At 37.4% G+C, this 17,963-nt stretch overlaps 1 protein-coding gene across 5 annotated transcripts in view; it reads right to left on the bottom strand.

Moving 5' to 3' along the window:
* Nucleotides 1–103: 103 nt before the first annotated feature.
* The window catches only part of CEP290 (centrosomal protein 290), a 104,264-nt gene continuing 86,404 nt past the window's right edge, over nt 104–17,963 (bottom strand). For 4 of the 5 annotated variants that reach the window (XM_039497086.1, XM_039497087.1, XM_039497088.1 and 1 more), the window contains 10 exons: nt 14,379–14,513; nt 13,205–13,291; nt 11,381–11,545; nt 10,592–10,714; nt 9,973–10,145; nt 8,180–8,321; nt 2,859–2,932; nt 2,619–2,722; nt 1,546–1,634; nt 104–620 (listed from right to left, as the gene is read on the bottom strand). In XM_039497086.1, coding sequence (XP_039353020.1) covers nt 432–620; nt 1,546–1,634; nt 2,619–2,722; nt 2,859–2,932; nt 8,180–8,321; nt 9,973–10,145; nt 10,592–10,714; nt 11,381–11,545; nt 13,205–13,291; nt 14,379–14,513 — 1,281 coding nt within the window. In that variant the 3' untranslated portion in view covers nt 104–431. Of the gene's footprint in view, nt 621–1,545; nt 1,635–2,596; nt 2,723–2,858; nt 2,933–8,179; nt 8,322–9,972; nt 10,146–10,591; nt 10,715–11,380; nt 11,546–13,204; nt 13,292–14,378; nt 14,514–17,963 lie in introns of all 5 variants that reach the window. The other variant, XR_005587493.1, reaches the window with a different exon arrangement.

Raw genomic sequence — 17,963 nt, 5'->3', positions numbered from 1 at the left:
TATATATTCATTGCCTTGAAGTATTACAACTCTTTCTGTTGTGCAGTAGTGTCAGACAGCAGGTTTGGCTTTGTAGTCAAGGGCTTCCTCACCCCAGGATTGCTGAAATCCTTTGATCTCTCCTGCTGTTTCCTGCTGTCATTTCTGAACTAAAGCATAAAATATGCAAAACAAGTGGGGAGGAAATAAGACAAGTTTTCACATTGATTGCTAGATCTATAGCATCTGAAGCACTAACAACAAGATTTTAGTAACTTTTTTGAAAAGTCTGCTTCTCTCTTTCTCTGGTGTCAAACTATTGTAACTTCAATGGAGCTGGTCCTAATTCACAACAGTGAGAAATTAGAATCAAGCTTGCATACAAGTGGTATTACATATAACCGCCAAGTGACCCAATTTATGTGTTACTACTTAAAATACTTAACATGGATTTAATCAATAGACACATTGGCTGGAATATCCACATGAATACCAAACTGTTCAGAAAGCTGCTTTAATTTCTCCTTCAAGATAATATTTTTTTTTACTTCTTCATTGTAGTTGTATTTCAGATCCTCAAGTTCTTCAAAAAAGGAAGGGTCAAAGTTATCCAGTTCTCTTTTCAGCTGTTTGATTTCTTCCTAATAAAAGAATTGAATAGTACCAACTTACTACAATTCAAAATTCTACATTCTGTTTTTGTGCCAATGTGTATATAAAAGGACTAAATGACAACATTAATTGTGCTATTGCCTTTTCCTTTATGGGATAGATTTTTAAAAACTAGCTTTGCTTTGTGCACTCTGAATGTAAAGGTACAGGTTATCATTTTGGTACCTTGGTACTTAATTGCACCTGCAGGACAGGTGCTTTGATATATGAACAAGGAAGCTGAGTTAAAAGTTTAGTACATACCATATGTCAAAACGGAAACGTTTACAGTGAGACTGGAGTACTTTGTTAAATTAATCACACAGTCAGTACAGCATTATTATTACATAATGTGATAAGAGAGAAGCTCTTGGGGGGGGGAAACAGTGCTGTGCTTCTAAATAATGTATTCTTCTGACCCTAGCTTTAGGGCCTGAGTCTCAAGGTCCCAGTACATTCTATTCTAGATCTCCCCTTAATAGTTGAAAGAGAGCAGAACTTCCCTTCCTCCCTTTTTATTTGATCCTCTTGATAGCCCCATCAAAGTTGTGAACCAAACATGCAGATGTCAGAAGATTTTGGTTGCAGTTTGAGTCATTTTGTAAAAGAGGGAGGGGCCAAGGAGTGGCAGTTATTGGCCACTGAAACACGGTTGGGGAAGGGACATGACAACAAGCTGGCAGAGTGGTTCAGTATTTTTAACAATGCTAATTTCCATCATGCACTACATATATGAATCCATAGAGTAGGGATGTACTATACACTTGTTTTTAGAGCATTTGTACTTTAAAAGTCATAAGTCTGGCCATTATATAAGACCAACTAATGGGTGGATGCAATCTTCTCTCTTAGCTGTCCATTAGTTCATAAGATAAGTGAACAATATCACAGTGGTGGTATCCATACAATACTCACTGTAAGTTGCTTTTTCTCCAGATCTGAGGCTTGCAGCTGTGTCTGGAGATCTACTACATCTACCATTAACTTGTCAATTCTGCCTTTCTCTAAAAAAATAATCATGTTATGAAAAGGACAAGTTAGATTACTAAATTCAAGATACTGCAAGACAATTAAAATGCTTAACCTATTCATAACTATTATATTTTATAAGCAATACATAGTGGAGAACATTAAACCCCGTTACCCAATATTGCAATGTGGCAAAAAGTCATCTCCAACACTATTCTGGTGGTTCCATCTATTTCTGTACAACAAGGTCTCAATGAAAAATATTAAGCGGCTAGTCTTTGTGGTGAAGTAAACATTTTGATTGACTGAGTGCAGTGCTATTTTAATGAATCTGCAACAATAGCTCTGAGAGGGTTTTTTTTTTAAAATTAAGTCTTATTAACCTTGGTTCCTGGTGATAAGTTTAAAGACCAACATTGTTAATTTCACTGTGATAGCTGAATGTTTCTGCTGAAACATTTTGTTTTTTAAATCCAGTGCGGCTGGCAATGCTAGACTGTTAAATACAGAAGAAAGCAATTATGTCATTTACTCCAGTGCATTTTCCAATCAACAGTGCTCCTACCACTTCTCTTGAGAGACTATTCCAAAACTGAATAGATTTTACCATTGAGTTTCTACATCTAATTGTCTTAAAATTTAATCCAGCTATTTCTAATTATACCTCAGGGCTCAAAGTGAATCACTAGGGAAGGGGCAGCAGCTGTAAGGAAGAGAGCTGTGGTAAATGTTCTTTAGATCAAAGGTGCTTTTTAAAATTAATTTAATAGCATAGTTCCACTGTTACGCCCCCGTCCTGACACTTGTTATGTGGTTACAAGAAGTACTAAGTAGCTGTAAACTTGCTAGTGGATAGCCTAAAACATGATTTCTGGTAGCAGTTGTATAATACATACACTGTTGTAATTTAATTTACTGTTATGGAATTACTCCCAACTCTCACTAGTGTAGTAAATGAGAGCAGATTCCAGCCCAAATTACTGAAAAATCCTTGTACTTTAGATACTGAAAATGGCTACCAGCTGCAGAGCCTTCGCTTGCATTGATGCCTGTTTGATGTCGGTAAGCTTCCACCTGGTGAGCTAGTTCTGCTTTTTCCTTCTCCAGCCGATTATTGGTTAATCTGTGAAACAATTAATTTGAAACATTGTGAAGAGTAAAAATTGCTCTGGGTATTCCTCTCTAAGAACATCTCATTCTCATTTCTGTACATAGTGGAGCAGGGGTTCATTTTTTAGGAGTGATTCTTAGTACTTTACCTGAGAAGCTGAAGCTCTCTGGCAAGGCCTTGCTCTGTGCTAGCATCTTCAGGAAAGTGTTTGAGAAGCTCAATCTTAGGTTTAAAAAAAGTATAAGGAAAATGAGGAAGTTTTACATTTGAAAATATCTGTAGTTAAATTTACTAATTCAAAGCAACTCAACTTGAGAATACAATAGCTAAAGTAATACAGGGAAAGGAAAAAATAGAAGCCTAATAGCAGAGAGAATAGTATTAAACTTAAAGAAAAGGTAAACTGAACTTTTAATTGGACAAACAAATAAATTGCAATATAAAATCTTTCAGAAGCATCTTTGTAGATGCTGGTAACTTTAGAGGCTTTATAGAAATTATCTACAAGCCTGTTCTAGTAAATATGAATTAGTGCTTCAGCTGCCTTGTAGGAAGGAATAGAAAATACAGAGTAGTCTAGATAAAGATCAAGGGCCAGATTTACTAAGGTATTTATATGCATAAAGATGCAGATAGACACCTCATGGGATTTACAAAAGTGTCAATGTAAATTAGGCCTAACCTCCTTAGGTGCTTTTTGAAAGTCTCACTAGGTGTCCGTCTGCATCTCTAGATGCCTAAATACCTTTACGTTTGACCCTAAGGACTTGATTAAGTAAAAAAAATTAAATAAAGGTAAAATTTTAATCTCTATGAATTCCACTATTTTAAAGTATTAACTTCCACATTGTTTGAAACTGATCATAACTAACCTCTTTTAAGCAATAAAAGCAGAGGACCTGATCATGTGATCCTTATTTTTGTTAGAAACAATTACTTATGAGTAAAGGTTGTAGGATCAGGCCCATAGTCAGTAGTTGAGGAATTAGTGTCCTTTATCCTCACATACTGTTCTCTCTCAGAGGTTTTGGGAGAAGGGAAGTGGTCAAGAATCAGAAGGAGTTTTGAGCATTATCAAATATGGAAGAAAGCAAAGTAGAGGTGGCAGTGGATATGGGCAGCAATCAGTTAAAACAAGGCATTCAAAGAATCAGACAAATAGCACAATTGGCAAATCACCTAGATAAATGCAATTAAGTAACTAATTAGTTGCAAATATGGTAGTCAGTTGAAAACAAGGGAAGATAAATGGGAAATAGTCAGTTCAAATAAAATGCAGGTAAGTCCAATAGGGGCCTATACAGAGATGTCAAGAATTCTGGGACAAAGTGGATGGACTCCCTTCAAGCTTTGGTCCTGGATAGGTTAGCTACAGATGAATGGAACCTTCCTGTGGCAGCTGAGGGCTTGCACAATCTAGTCCTAGCAAGAGCTCTGGCATGGCTCGCTACTGGTGGCAGATCAGAGGGAAATAGTACAGTAGTCACTTCACTGAGGCTATTTGAGTGAGCCCTAAGATTCTCTTGTCTTGGGAAGCCTGCAAGGGAGGAGGAGTGCTAGATACACACTGATCCAAAGAGACAGATACATCAAAGAGTTTCTCCCTTTCTTGAGATCCTTCAGACAGGGTAAATAATTCTTTACTCTCATCAAGTGCTGTTCCTTTGTAGATCACTCATAAGAACGGCCGTACCGGGTCAGACCAAAGGTCCATCTAGCCCAGTATCCTGTCTATCGACAGTGGCCAATACCAGGTGCCCCAGAGGGAGTGGACCTAACAGGCAATGATCAAGTGATCTCTCTCCTGCCATACATCTCCATCCTCTGACAAACAGAGGCTAGGGACACCATTCCATACCCATCCTGGCTAATAGCCATTAATGGACTTAACCACCATGAATTTATCCAGTTCTCTTTTAAACACTGTTATAGTCCTAGCCTTCACAACCTCCTCAGGTAAGGAGTTCCACTAGTTGACTGTGCGCTGTGTGACGAAGAACTTCCTTGTATTTGTTTTAACCCTGCTGCCTATTAAAGGTGCTTTACAAAGAAAGGCAAGTTGTATTAGCTGAATTTTACAGAAGGGCAAACTGAAGTTTGGAGATAGAAAGTGACTTGCTCAAAATCACACAGCAGGTAAGCAGTAGAGACAGAACTTGAACTCAGTTCTCTGGACTCAAGATATGTCTACATTTACAGTGGCATGTAGAGTACAGACACTGCACATGCAACTAGCATGGGTATAAATAGCAGTGTAGATGATGAGGCATGGATTAAGCGAGTAGAGTACCCTACATGCTTGAACTCCTACAGTATATATCCTACACAGGCTCTCTACTTGCCCAAGCAGTGCCTCCCACATCTGCACTGCTATTTTAACTAGTGCAGTGCAGTAACCTGCGGCTACCCCACTGCCAGAGTGTTTCCCTGCCACAGTGAAAGGCTCTGCCAGCTTCCCAGCTTTTCATTGCCACAGTGAAAGGCTTCAGTAGTGTGGAGCTAATAGAGCCTTTCATTTTGGCATGTAGCTACACACAGTGACAAATGTGGATGTGGTCCACTTTTCACTGTGACTTACTGTACTTCAAAATAGCACCCTGTAATCCCCATATTCACCACTTATATATGGTTATATTTTGTACAAAGAATGCCTTGTAAGGTATCATATGAAAAGTCATGATTTGCTGAAACTTACTGTTCTTTCAAAATATGTATATCTTCATTCTACACGGTGTTATGAGATTTTGCTATATGGTTATTAGTGAAATTTGTTGTGAGTCTGGGAGACACCCACAGCTAGCTCTCTAGTGGCAACAAAGGGTGTGACCTACACCCTGACATGTGTTAAGTGACCATCACCAGCCATTGACCAGCAGGGGAATTGTAACAAGAGATGTACTATTCAATAAGAGGCAGCTGCTTGAGCTCCACACAATGGGGATTGCTTAATTCCCTGACTCAGCAAAGTATCAGGACGTCATACCTGACTCCATGTCTGAGCCAGTATTTTTCCAGGCCCGTGAACTGAGGGTATAAAATAAGGGACAGTGGCATCATAAGATCACCTCTCTCTCCTCCCCCACCTACTCTGAAGGCAACAAGAATGTTGGGAAGAAAAAGACTTTGAACTGGGGAGACTGGTCCGAGGCTAAGCAGTATTAAGAACTTTGAACTGCTTACAGTGCCTAATGGGGTGAGATAAACTGATTGATTCAACCCATGCTTAGTCTGATAAAGTTTAGGATTTAGAATGTGTTTACTTTTTATTTCTTATGTAACCTCTGACCTTTATACCTAACACTTAATAATCACTTAAAATCTATCTTTCTGTAGTGAATAAACTTATTTTAATGTTTAATCTTAACCAGTGAGTTCTTCCTAAACGCTTAAGGGAATCTGCTGAGATTACAAAGGCTGGTGCATGTCCACTATATCCTTTGATAAAGTGGTGAACTTATTAATGAGCTTGCATCGTTCAAGAGGGTCTTAAGCAGTATAACATTTCTGGGGTTGAAGGCTGAGTCTGGGGGGAATTTGCTGATGTTTCCCCGTGTACAGTTTGAGTGGCTTGGAGAGCACTCAGCTGAGTGTGTCTCTGCATGCTGTTAGCTGAGTGATAACAGCACCTGGATGAGTTTGCCACTTGTCACTAGCATAGCATTGGAAGAGACAATCCTGGCTGAAGAGTTAAGTGCGTATGGGCTCCCACAGTTTCAGATTTTACCCTGGGGGTCGGTCACAGATATATAGCTACATGTGTAGTGCCTGTACTGTACATTTCTGTAAGTGTAGGCATAGCCTCCATCTTGTGTTCTATCCTTTAAATCACAGTGTATTCTTGCTCTAAGTCAATGGGACATTTTGTCAGTGGCAGGGTACGAATGGAATGTTCAAAGGGAAGCATTTATACATGGGAATAGGGGGTGAGTTATGTATACTGTGGGGCCTAGCTCATACTCCACCTTACTATCAGGTGGAAAAAAAACAAAACCAGAGCCTGGGGAATTTTGCCAATTTAACTCCAAAGAACTAAGGCCCAAGAATGAGAATTCTGTGCAGATGGTATATTTCAAGGATGAAATGGTCAATCAGGAGAGAGTTTAGAGGTAGTATTTTAATAAAGCAAAACTTTTAAATCAGTATTTCCTAAATAAAGCCTTTATCTTTTTGTGCTAGATATGTTATGAATACCGTGGTTTGTATTTCAACTAGAAGAGGTTTATTCCAACTAGGGCATTTGAATGAACATGCTTCTCAAATGAACTGTAATAGTCAATGATCTCATACAGTTTTGCTTTTTGTACTGGGTATTTTAATCTATTGTTGCTAAAGTGTTTATTCTTGATCACATCCACACCTTCTGTTCTGCTGATATAGAGTTATGTTTGATGAAGGACAGCTGCAAACTTTATTTGAGAGAGACAAATAAATTGCAAAGTGTCTTGCTCCAGATTGATAATAAAAAACAGCAAAGTTTACATACAGATCTCTGCTGATTTTGCCCCAGCCCCGTGTTCAGATTACTGATACTTAATCAAAAACTAGCAAAGAAGAATACAGCACTTAAACTTTAAAAATTACTCAAAATAAGTCACAGTTCTATGCATTCTGACAAACCTTTGATTGCTCATATAATGCTGGAGAAATGGGACATACACATTAAAAACAAGACAAGACTGGGGCTAATCCTGGCAAATAGAGTTCTGGGGCTAATTACTCTGGGGCATTTAAAAGAACTCTGTGTCAAGACTAGTGGGCCAAAAATTTGACCGAACTTTTCTTTTTAAACATAAGATTGTAAAGTTTTTATTAATTTATATTTTTCAATATATTAAATACACTTGTAAGCATCTCTACATGCTGCATGTGCAGAATATAACATTAAACAGTTACAAGTGAAATGATAAAATGTCAAACTGAAAGCCTTCCTCCTATACAGTGTGGGATTCCACCCTCTGAACCAACCCATGAAAGCTAAAGTCTGAATAAGGAGACAGTTCTTGCACTATGGTCAGAAAGTCAAAGTCAACAAACAGCTCTATTGAATGAGTTAGAAGAAAATTTTAAGGCACATTAAAACATCCATACCTACAGCTCAGCACTTACGAACAATACTACAGTGATAAATGTTTAGACGTGTACAGTGGAGGAAAATCAACCTCTGATTATGTTTCCCATTTAATTATGTTAAAATGGAGTTAAAGTTGAGAGTTCATATCAGAAATTTAGGGTTAATCACATTATAGGGATTAGACCAATATTAAGCTTTATTAACCAAGAACATTCACAGTTAAGGTTAAATTTAAAAGAAATCCAAACATGCTGAAGTATGGAAATATATAGTTAGGGTACACAAATAATGAAAAACATTACAACAACAAACCTATAGATGTGTACCAGGGAGGAAAAAATCTGCCTTTTGTTATTATAGATAAGATAAATTTGTCACCATTAGGCTGTTTTACTAACTTGTTCCTTTAAGTCCTGTGTGTTTTTTTCAATCTTGTGTTCACGCTCTGTTGCCTCTCGCAATAGCTGTTTAAGATCAGTAATGCTTTGATTTTTTTTGGCAACTTCAGTTTCCAGTTCTTTCATCTTAGTTTCATACATCCTGAAAACAGGAAAGAAAATTAAGGCCATTCTGCAAATACTATGCCTAGTCTAGAAAATATTTTTTCCCCATCCTGCAAACCCAACACACAGTCCAAAGGACTATAGCAAAAACTAACCTTTTGAAAAACAAAGATGGTGACCCCAGTAGAACACACGCACGTGTGCTAAAAACAGAATGTAGCTAAGCAGCACAGGCAGCAGGACAGGCTAGTCACACTGAGTACGTATCTATGGTCTTGAATGGTTACTTAGGGTGTACCCATCCTCCTGTCTGTGCTACTGCAATTACACTCTATTGATAGCCCATTAGCTCAGTGAAAGCTAGCATGAGTATGTCTCCTTGAGCTGGGAATCACACACCCAGTTCCAAGTGCAGACATACCATTAATGTTCTAGAGTTCTAGTGCAGACACTCTTATTTAGATAGGCTGTCAACGTTTTGGAAAAACAACAATCCTGTTTGTAAATAATTTGTACAGAGCATAAGAAAGGGCATTTGCTTTGATTTTCAAGGGAACAGTTGAGGAACATGATATGTGGCAGTTTGTATGAAATTGATCAACATTAAATTACTTGCTACAATAAGAGTAAATCTAGTGTCAAATAACTCATAGTTAGGAGAAAAGATCCACAAGGCAACATTTATTAAGTGAATGGACTGTAGAAGAATGGAAGTAACATGAATAGTGTTGCTGAGCAATTAATGTAATTTACCACAGTATGTGGAAAACAAACTTTCCTTCAATATTAGCTAAGAAAATGTTCTTTATTATGCATTTTTCTGGGAAAATATAGTTATTGTGGGAATTTGATGCCTTAAGATCAGAGTAACGCTTTCCTATCCACTACAGGTGGAAGAATTGACTGGCTCCAGGCCCAACTGTTTACTAAAAATATATTATCTGGGAAAGGTAGGCAGAAGGGTCTGTGTATATTACCTTCTATTCTCTCCAATCCTTTGTAGGATGCCTGGGGTTCATCTACCATCATACTCCTGATGTGGAGAAGGGGCTCCTTCCTCCTCTCAGACTAGTGTTTTGTTGAGTTTTTTTGTGGTAGTGTAATTTTGAAGCAGCATAACCCCTCTCTTTATACCGCTTCCCATTGACCACCACCACCAGAGTACTATTAACAAGGCAAAGTCTGAGAAATTCAGGTCACAGACCTTTCAAGAGTTCTGTGGGTGTTTTTTTGATCAGTTGTGGAGGAATTTTCCTTCATGGTAGGATGCTAAGGGGCTTACTTATCGTGCTCAGCAAACACCACAAAATTATTCTTCAAAGCCAAGTTACAATATTTGGTAATAGTACAGGGCAGAATCTGGAAGGTAGTCTCCTCAGCATAGCAATCCAGCATTTTGCAGCTGCAAGGGAGGGTTCATTCTCAGAACAGGAAACAGTTTCTGGAGCAGCAGAGACCAACAGGGTGTATGAGCACATGACTGAGGAGGCTACATGTCTGCTGGATCTGGGTTAGAAGTTTGTATACTGAACATATGTAATATAGTAAATTTGTCAATGATTGCTATGAGGTCAGTAAGAAATGCTTTAGAAAAGGAACTGAGAACTATGATCATGAAAGTTTCATTCATTTGAAAATACTTAAGAAAGAAAACAAGTCATTCTGCCTGTTTTATTCTCAGTTCCTACCTTGTTACAACAATTGATTTCCAGCTTTTGCTGTCAGCTCCTTCGAGTTGTGGACCTCTGCTTTCAGCAAAGTTTAACCTCTTAACAGTCTCCTCCAGTTCCACAGTCAACTTCTCATTCATTATCTCTATGTTATTCTTTGCTATTCGTAGCTTTTCTGCGGTGTCAGCCTCCTGTTGTCCAATGAGGCACAAAATTATATACATTGTGGCAAAGTGCATTTATGCTTCTTTTATCTTATCCAAAATACAGAACCTCACGCAGCACTGAACTCCATACAATTACACTCAGAAATTGGGTCAATACTGATTCAGAAGGAAGAGGGCCACATACTAGATCATAAACACTATTTCCAATAGCATCTGGATATTTCTTGGAGGTCTCCCATCTAAGACACTGGCCTTATTCAATTCTGCTTAGCCTTTGTGATCTAATAGGACTACAGCACAAATTGGTATGGTATCAAGAATAGAATGAATACTATCTATTTTGTATTTAGGGAGCAGAACAAGTGTAAATTCAATATTCAGTATGTATAGTTCCAGCCAGATTAAAAGAAAAGATGCTTAATATAACCAACCATTTGCTCAAATGGCCAGATGCTATCCTATAACCGTACTTTTTTCAGCTCTTTACGTAGCCTCTCATTTTCAGCAATGATTTTTTCCATGCCTCTGTTTTTTGATTCATAACGCATACTCAGCTGGCCACCCAGATGAAGTTTCATTTTTTCCATTTCAGACTAAATATTAAACAAAAAACAAAACAAAAATATGTATTTACACAACTTAGAATCTTTCGAGTTCTCATTTTCAATGTTACAGTTATCTAGCACATGCAGGTCCCAATTCAGCAAAGCACTTTAGCACATACCTCAAATGCATAAAAATATATTTTGACTATCAAAATTTCCCTTAGAGACACATCTCTCTGTCACAATAAATTCTTGCCTGCATATTTATACCTGTCTCTGGAAATTTCCACCACATGTGTCTGACGAAGTGGGTATTCATCCACAAAAGCTTATGCTCCAATACTTCTGTTAGTCTATAAGGTGCCACAGGACTCTTTGTCACTTTTTGCATTACAATAAAATTCACATTTTGCTTTAGAAGTTACTCATATGAGATTGAAAGAATACAAAATATCTATTTTGTTTGGTGGGTCTAGTAATTTGTGGAGGAAGTGCATATGTAAAGCTTTGCTTCTGTGTAGTACAAAGTTCACATTTGTGGGTTTTTTTTTTTAAACTGAAACAATTTTTTGTGCCAAATAATGTGAATAGGTTTGATTATATACACTACAGAAGTTATTTATGTTTTAGATGAAATACTATTATTCATCAGTTTTCCTAATTTATTTACATATAAGTTGCTACACAAAATAATAACGAATGCTAAATCAGTACCTTTAGCCTCTCATTTTCAAGTTCAAGGCTAACTAGTTTTTCATTAGAGACAACTCCTGGGGCCTTTTTCAGATCTTCATTTTCTCTCTGCACTTTCTCTACAACCTTTTTCATCAAACCAATGGTTTTTTCTAATTCTGGAACCGTCTTTCCACTTCTACCAGACTGCACAGAAAAGACGAGGGAAAAAAAGAAAAGTTGAAAAAAAAAGCATAATGAAGTAAATGCTTGAAATTCTAAGTGAGATATCAAATATGTCTGAAGTCTTTTTTTAAATTGCTTTGTTGTAAACACACAAAATAAGGTAGCCATAGTTTGGGATTATAGTTTTGAATCTGAAATTTGTTACCTGCAGGTGGAGGACACAAAGGAAGTCCATGCACAACAAATTGCAAGATTGGGCATTCAAATTTTTGTGTTATCAAAAGAACTGACACAACATTTATACAAGCAGCAAAGAATCCTGTGGCACCTTATAGACTAACAGACGTTTTGCAGCATGAGCTTTCGTGGGTGAATACTGCATCCGACGAAGTGGGTATTCAACCACGAAAGCTCATGCTGCAAAACGTCTGTTAGTCTGTAAGGTGCCACAGGATTCTTTGCTGCTTTTACAGATCCAGACTAACACGGCTACCCCTCTGTTACTTAACATTTATACATTTGGTATGTACACTGTGCTATGAAAATTCTGCATTTATACATACATATTAGCATAGTTCCACTGTGTTAATTCCTTTAGAATGCACCACTTGGCCAAGCAAGTATGAAGTACTGCAAGTATGAACTACTGCATTTCAGTGGATTATCTCCTCCCCTTCCTACTTCATTAATACGGGGGGGGGGGGGGGAGGGAGGAAAGGCTCTCTACACATAGTAAACTCCAATGTACAATCACTTCAGTAAATTAAGGGAATTTCACAGCTACTTTCCTCTTATCCAGTAAAGGAGGAGGCAGACCTTGTTGCTTCTGAAGTAAAGAAGTGAAGAAACAGTGGCACAGTGTAGGTCAAAGGAATGTGGGGAATCCTGTTATGGCTCCCTGCAGCACTATGCTAACTCCTCTTTACTTCTTGGGAAGCCCAGGGAACAAAAATTGTGGAGGCAGCACGCTTCGCTCCTTGTACAGTGTAAGAGCCACATGGCTCTTACAGTGTTTGCATCTTATAAGTATCACACTTGTTCGTAACGGAGGAGTGCTGTTTCTGCTGCAGTATTTGTTTTCTAGTCTTCTGAGGAATGAAGAAGGGTGTACTTCACACCATTATATTTGCAGTGTACTTGTACTAGTGTACTGGTGAGAAGAGAATTGAAGACTACCATCAATCAATAAGATAGGCTTGAGGCAAACTGAAGCTCCATTTATATAATCCTCTTGTATATTAAAAAACAAAATATTTCTCTAGCAACAGGTTCCGCTGTCTAACATCCTACTCCCATTTGGTTAGCTTTATCAAAAGATTTTGAAATACATTACTAAATATCATTTTGCATACACTTATGGCTATATTCTCATATTGGTGAAGAGATATTTTTGCAGGTAACCTTTGTTAATGCAGATGGCAGACTACGGCCCTGAGCCTGCAAAGATTTAAGTATGTGAGAAGCTTTACTAACAGTAATAGACAATTGACTAGTATCTTGGATCTTTAATTAAAGTACCAAGATAATAAAATAAAGAGAGGTAACTAAGTGTAAAAACTAATAATATTTCCCATCTTCTTTTGCTTGATGATAAACATTTCAGTTGTAATTAAACCTTACTAGTAATCTTGTGTATTTCAATCATTTAATTATTCTGAAAAACACAGTGGCATTACTCACCCCTCTAACACTGCCTAGCTTGCGCTCGACTTCTGCTTTCTCTCTTTTGAGAAGCTCACACATTTCTTTCAAGTCACCTACTTGGTCCTAAAGAATACAAATAATAATCATTTTATTTAGGTTTTACTCAATTAACAGCTGAATGTAAACTTTTTTTTTAAAATTACAAATTTTCCAGCTTCAGCTAGTTTACTTTGAAAAACATGAAACAAAACCAAAAAATAATTTCCCCCTTGCCATATAATTCATCACTTGCTACCAACCACACAGTTTACAAAAGCCATCCCCTCTAAGTTTGCCCCTATATTTTATTCTTTAATAGAAACATTAAAGAATGTTGGTACGCTGCTGGTCTTACATATTAAGTGCATTATAAAGATTTAAAAAAACCGAAACAAAAACATTATTAGAGATTATGTGAGAGTTTTGTGTGTTTTCTCATCATCTAGATTCTTAGGGTACAGCACAATCTAGCTTCAACTAATATGTATAACAGGAATAATTTAAAAAAACAAAAACTACCTTTTCTGATTTTTTTCCAAATTTCCCAGTAAACTCTACCCTAGTAGGAGAGACGTCAATCTGAAATTGGATTGGGTTTTTTGGGCGACGGGGAGGGAATGGGGGGCAGAAGTTGGGAAAGGGCCAGTTTGAAAATAGGGACTGTAATGGGAAGCTGGCTTCAACTACACTATGGAACAGCAACTACCCCACTCCATAATTTATACCATAAAGGGACAAATTTATAAGGAACCTCTTACCCAGGCATATTTAATTATTATTATTTTTTAATTTGCAAACATTTATGTATGATAAACTGCAGGTACATATTTAGGTCCCTACAGTGGGCCGGACTCTGTGCATATGCACAACTCTTTTGTCTTTACAGTGCCTCTCTGAGGGTGCAGGGTTCCACTCTTATGGTACTCATTGCAGGAGGGGGGCTTTAGACCCCCAAGGTGTAAGTAGATGTATTTACTTGAAAGACTAGGCCTTACAGGTGGCTTGTGAAATCTGCCCCCAGTGTATTTGGTTTTCAATACATTTACATGACATGTAGATAGTATGTATGGAATACGTATTCGCACAACAGAGTTCACAGAAGTTTTTTTTTAAATGTACATTTACATTCTCAATGAGCCTTTAAAATGTGTTGTATGCTAAAAAAAAATACCTTTAATCTTGGCAGATCTTTATTAGCCTGCTCTAGCTGGAATCTTAGTTCAACATTTTCAGATGATAACCTCAAATTTTCTTTCTGAAGCTCCTGTTGTCTTTGACACTGATCATCTGATCCTATTCCTGATGTCTTAAGAAAGGGAAGGAGCAGAATAAAATATTATTAAAAGTTGAGGTATTAATCCTTACATTAGTTACACTGGATAACGATCAATAATCTGGGCAATGAAGATACAATCCTGTTACATTCCATATTGAAATACTGACACTAAAAAAAGTGTTTATACAGCAAGATACCTTCTTATAGAGTTCACCCATCAGTAGGTTTTTTTTTTACCACATTAAAGTTAATAAAGCAGATAGAGAAAGCTAATGTAGACCTTTGACTCAACTTCTTCCTTTAATTCCTTTATGAACATTTTAAAAATTTGCTTAAATTAAGTGAAGTGAAGGTATAAAACAGTATAGACTTCTGTTTGGCAAAAATAAACGCTGTAGTTTGAAATCTCAAAATCTAGAAAGGAAAAAAATTACAGTGTTCTAAATAGGGATACTCTACTTGTGAATAGCATCTATTTTAGAGCCACCTTCTGATACATTTACTCACATTGATAACACTTCACACTACAATCACTCCCTCACTGAAGTCAGATCATTCAGACTAAAGTGTATCTCAACAGGAAAAGGATATGTGAATCTGGTCCCTAGTAATACCTAGCTCTTATACCTCACCTTTCATCTCTAGATCTTAATAAAGGAGGCAAGCATTATCATCCGTATTTTTACAAAGGGGAAAACAGACACAGAGGTGAAGTGACTTGCCCAAAGTCAACCAGAGCATCAGTGGCAGAGCCAGGAATAGAAGCCAGGCCCTTTGAGTACCAGTCCAGTGCTGTGACTATGAGACCGTACTGTAACTATCCATCTAGGTATTTTGTGCCAAATTAATTACTATAGAATCTGAGCACCGGGTAAAATGAACAAATTAGAATGCAAGAATTAATAAAAAAGATACGTGTAATTATTTCTACTATCCTTTTATAGAGACTCAGCTTTGAAACAGCTATAAATTGTCACTAGCCAAGAGGCTCCAACTGTTAGTATAATTTATGCAAAGTTAGTTTCAGAAGAAAAATAAAAATCCCAAGAACCTTTTTTCTTTTTCAACAAGATCAAACTGCTTGGATTAAAAAAAAAAAAAATCTGAACAAGGAAATAAAAAACTCCACATTGGGCCCAATTCTGCAAATATGTGCAAGAGACTTAGTCTCATAGGATTACAACATGAGTAGAGATAAGGCAGTAAAAACTAAGAATGGTCTCCCTTGAAATAAATATAAAATAAAAATAGAAACCTGCAAAGATAAAATAAAGAAGCTCTGATAATTCCACAAATAATTAGAATTAATGAACTAAGTATCACCAATAAAAACATGGGGGAATAAAGTAACTGCCCCACTAGTAAAATATATTCTCTCTAATAAATATAAATGATATTGTCACAGCACAGACTGCTAAAGAATCACACAGCAGGAAGATAATCAAAAAACTAAATGCGTATCAGGAAACAAACTATCTTACAATAAATATTTTAGTCTATATCATTTACACATATAAACAATGCAGCTAATAGGGAAGCGAAGGATTAAAGGACTGCTATAGTGCCAAACCTGGGGCATTTCACAAAGTCCTGGGGTTGGTTCAGTCCTCTCTGTATAGGTTTGGTGATTTCCATATGTATCTTCTTCAGTGTGTTTATCCACTCCATTATTCATTTTTATATTTTCTACCTTATAATCATTAGGTTGATTAGAAGGCTCCCCTGAATCAGACTGATTGCTGCTCATTCTATCAGCACAAGATTCTGCTCTACTTCCTTCATTGTTATTAGTTGATTGCTTGCATACTTTTTGCTTCCCTTCTTTCTCTCCATCATGTTCTTCATTAACTTCACTCTCTCCGGGTCCTGTTACATTTTCTTGTTCATCACTGATACCCTCATCAGCTTCAGTTTTTAGAGAGCGTCTCCTTTTGCCTTTTGATCCTACCCTAGAATTATTTGAATTCTCATGTTTTTCACAATCTTCAATTTCCTGTTCTGGAGTTAATTCAGTAATTGCATCTCCAGCAGCCTGAAGGCATTCATCAGCAATGTTTGCACCCTCATCTATTCCACTGCCATTTGTAATACTAAGAGTGGGTTGGTGTTTTACTTTGCCCTTACTTGAAGCAATTTTCTTCCACGGATATTTCAAATGCTTGTGTTTACTGACATTGTTAGCAAAAGAGGAATTAGTCAATGCAGCTGTGTCACATGCAGCGCTCTGTTTGGAGCAGAAGAAAGGTGTAATGAAGCATGAAAAGAAAAGAAGTAGATAGTAAAAGAAATAAGACAGCATACCTATATATAACATCATGTCCACTTGTGGTAGATTTATTAAGAACCAGATAATCTGACATTAGGAATACAGAGAACCCTGCGTGCAAGAGACTATGTAGCCAAAACCAAGCTCATTATCTCCTCCCCAGTTTTCCATTGCTGTGGACAACACAGCATCCTCCCAGACTTTCAATCTCACAAAGCTGGGTAATCGTTGACTACTTGTCTTCTCCCTACACATTTAGGGTGTTAACAATAGCGCTGTTTCTATCTGCTGAACATTTAAAAGAGCTGGAGCTTCTTCTCTATTCTAAAGGCTAAAAATACTCTTGTTCATGCCACAGTGCTGTTAGGTACATTACATCTGTGTTTGACCATTTTCTTGATATTACACAGAAGAGGGTCTTGTGTGGTCTCTGCCGAAAACAAAGAACTACCCGATTGTCATGTTTATTATAAGATGTTTTTGGAGACAGCCTATGGTTATTGTCTGAACTAGATGCAGGCTTGAGATTTATATCCTTTATAGGAGAAGACTGACAGTGGGAAGGAGAGGTCTTATGAACAGTGAATCCCAGCTTTATGGGCTGGATAAGCACTGAAAGACAGATCACTGGATGAGAAATACCTTATTAGACAGGAATAGTCTAATTGTTAATAAGTATAGACTGTAGACTGTGTTTTATGTTTTTTCTTTTACCTGTAAGGAGGGGTTACTCATCTTGTGCAGTAACTCTGCAGCCACTCCACCTTTTATGCCCTCACAAGGAAGTACAGGACACAGTTACAGCCCTGACAGACGTTGCTATTAAAAAAAAAAAATCTGATCTTGTGCATGAGGTGCACACACACCTACAGTGGGGGATTCACACTGATACACAATCAACGAAGAATCATTTATTTCCTACAGCCACACCCAGCTTTGTACCTTCTTCCATGTTGTGTCCTACACTGTCCTCCATCTTATTGTGCTGGTTCCCTGTTCTATTCAAAAGCAAATCCCTCCTAAACAAGCTCCAAACACTAGCCAATGCTGGGCAATAAATAATGAAAGCGGGGGTAGGAGGGGTTAGAAGACACCTTCCTCTGGGTGTCCCAGTGTGTCTTGCCTTATATGTCTTTTAGACTGTAAGACCTTTGAGGTAGGGAGTACAGTAACTCCTCGCTTAACGTTGTATTTATGTTCCTGAAAAATGTGAC

This window comes from Mauremys reevesii, linkage group 1, assembly GCF_016161935.1.
Source record: "Mauremys reevesii isolate NIE-2019 linkage group 1, ASM1616193v1, whole genome shotgun sequence".
Taxonomy (NCBI): Eukaryota; Metazoa; Chordata; order Testudines; family Geoemydidae; genus Mauremys; species Mauremys reevesii.
Note: the sequence above shows the minus strand (reverse complement) of the source record. Positions and strands in the feature narration are given on the sequence as shown.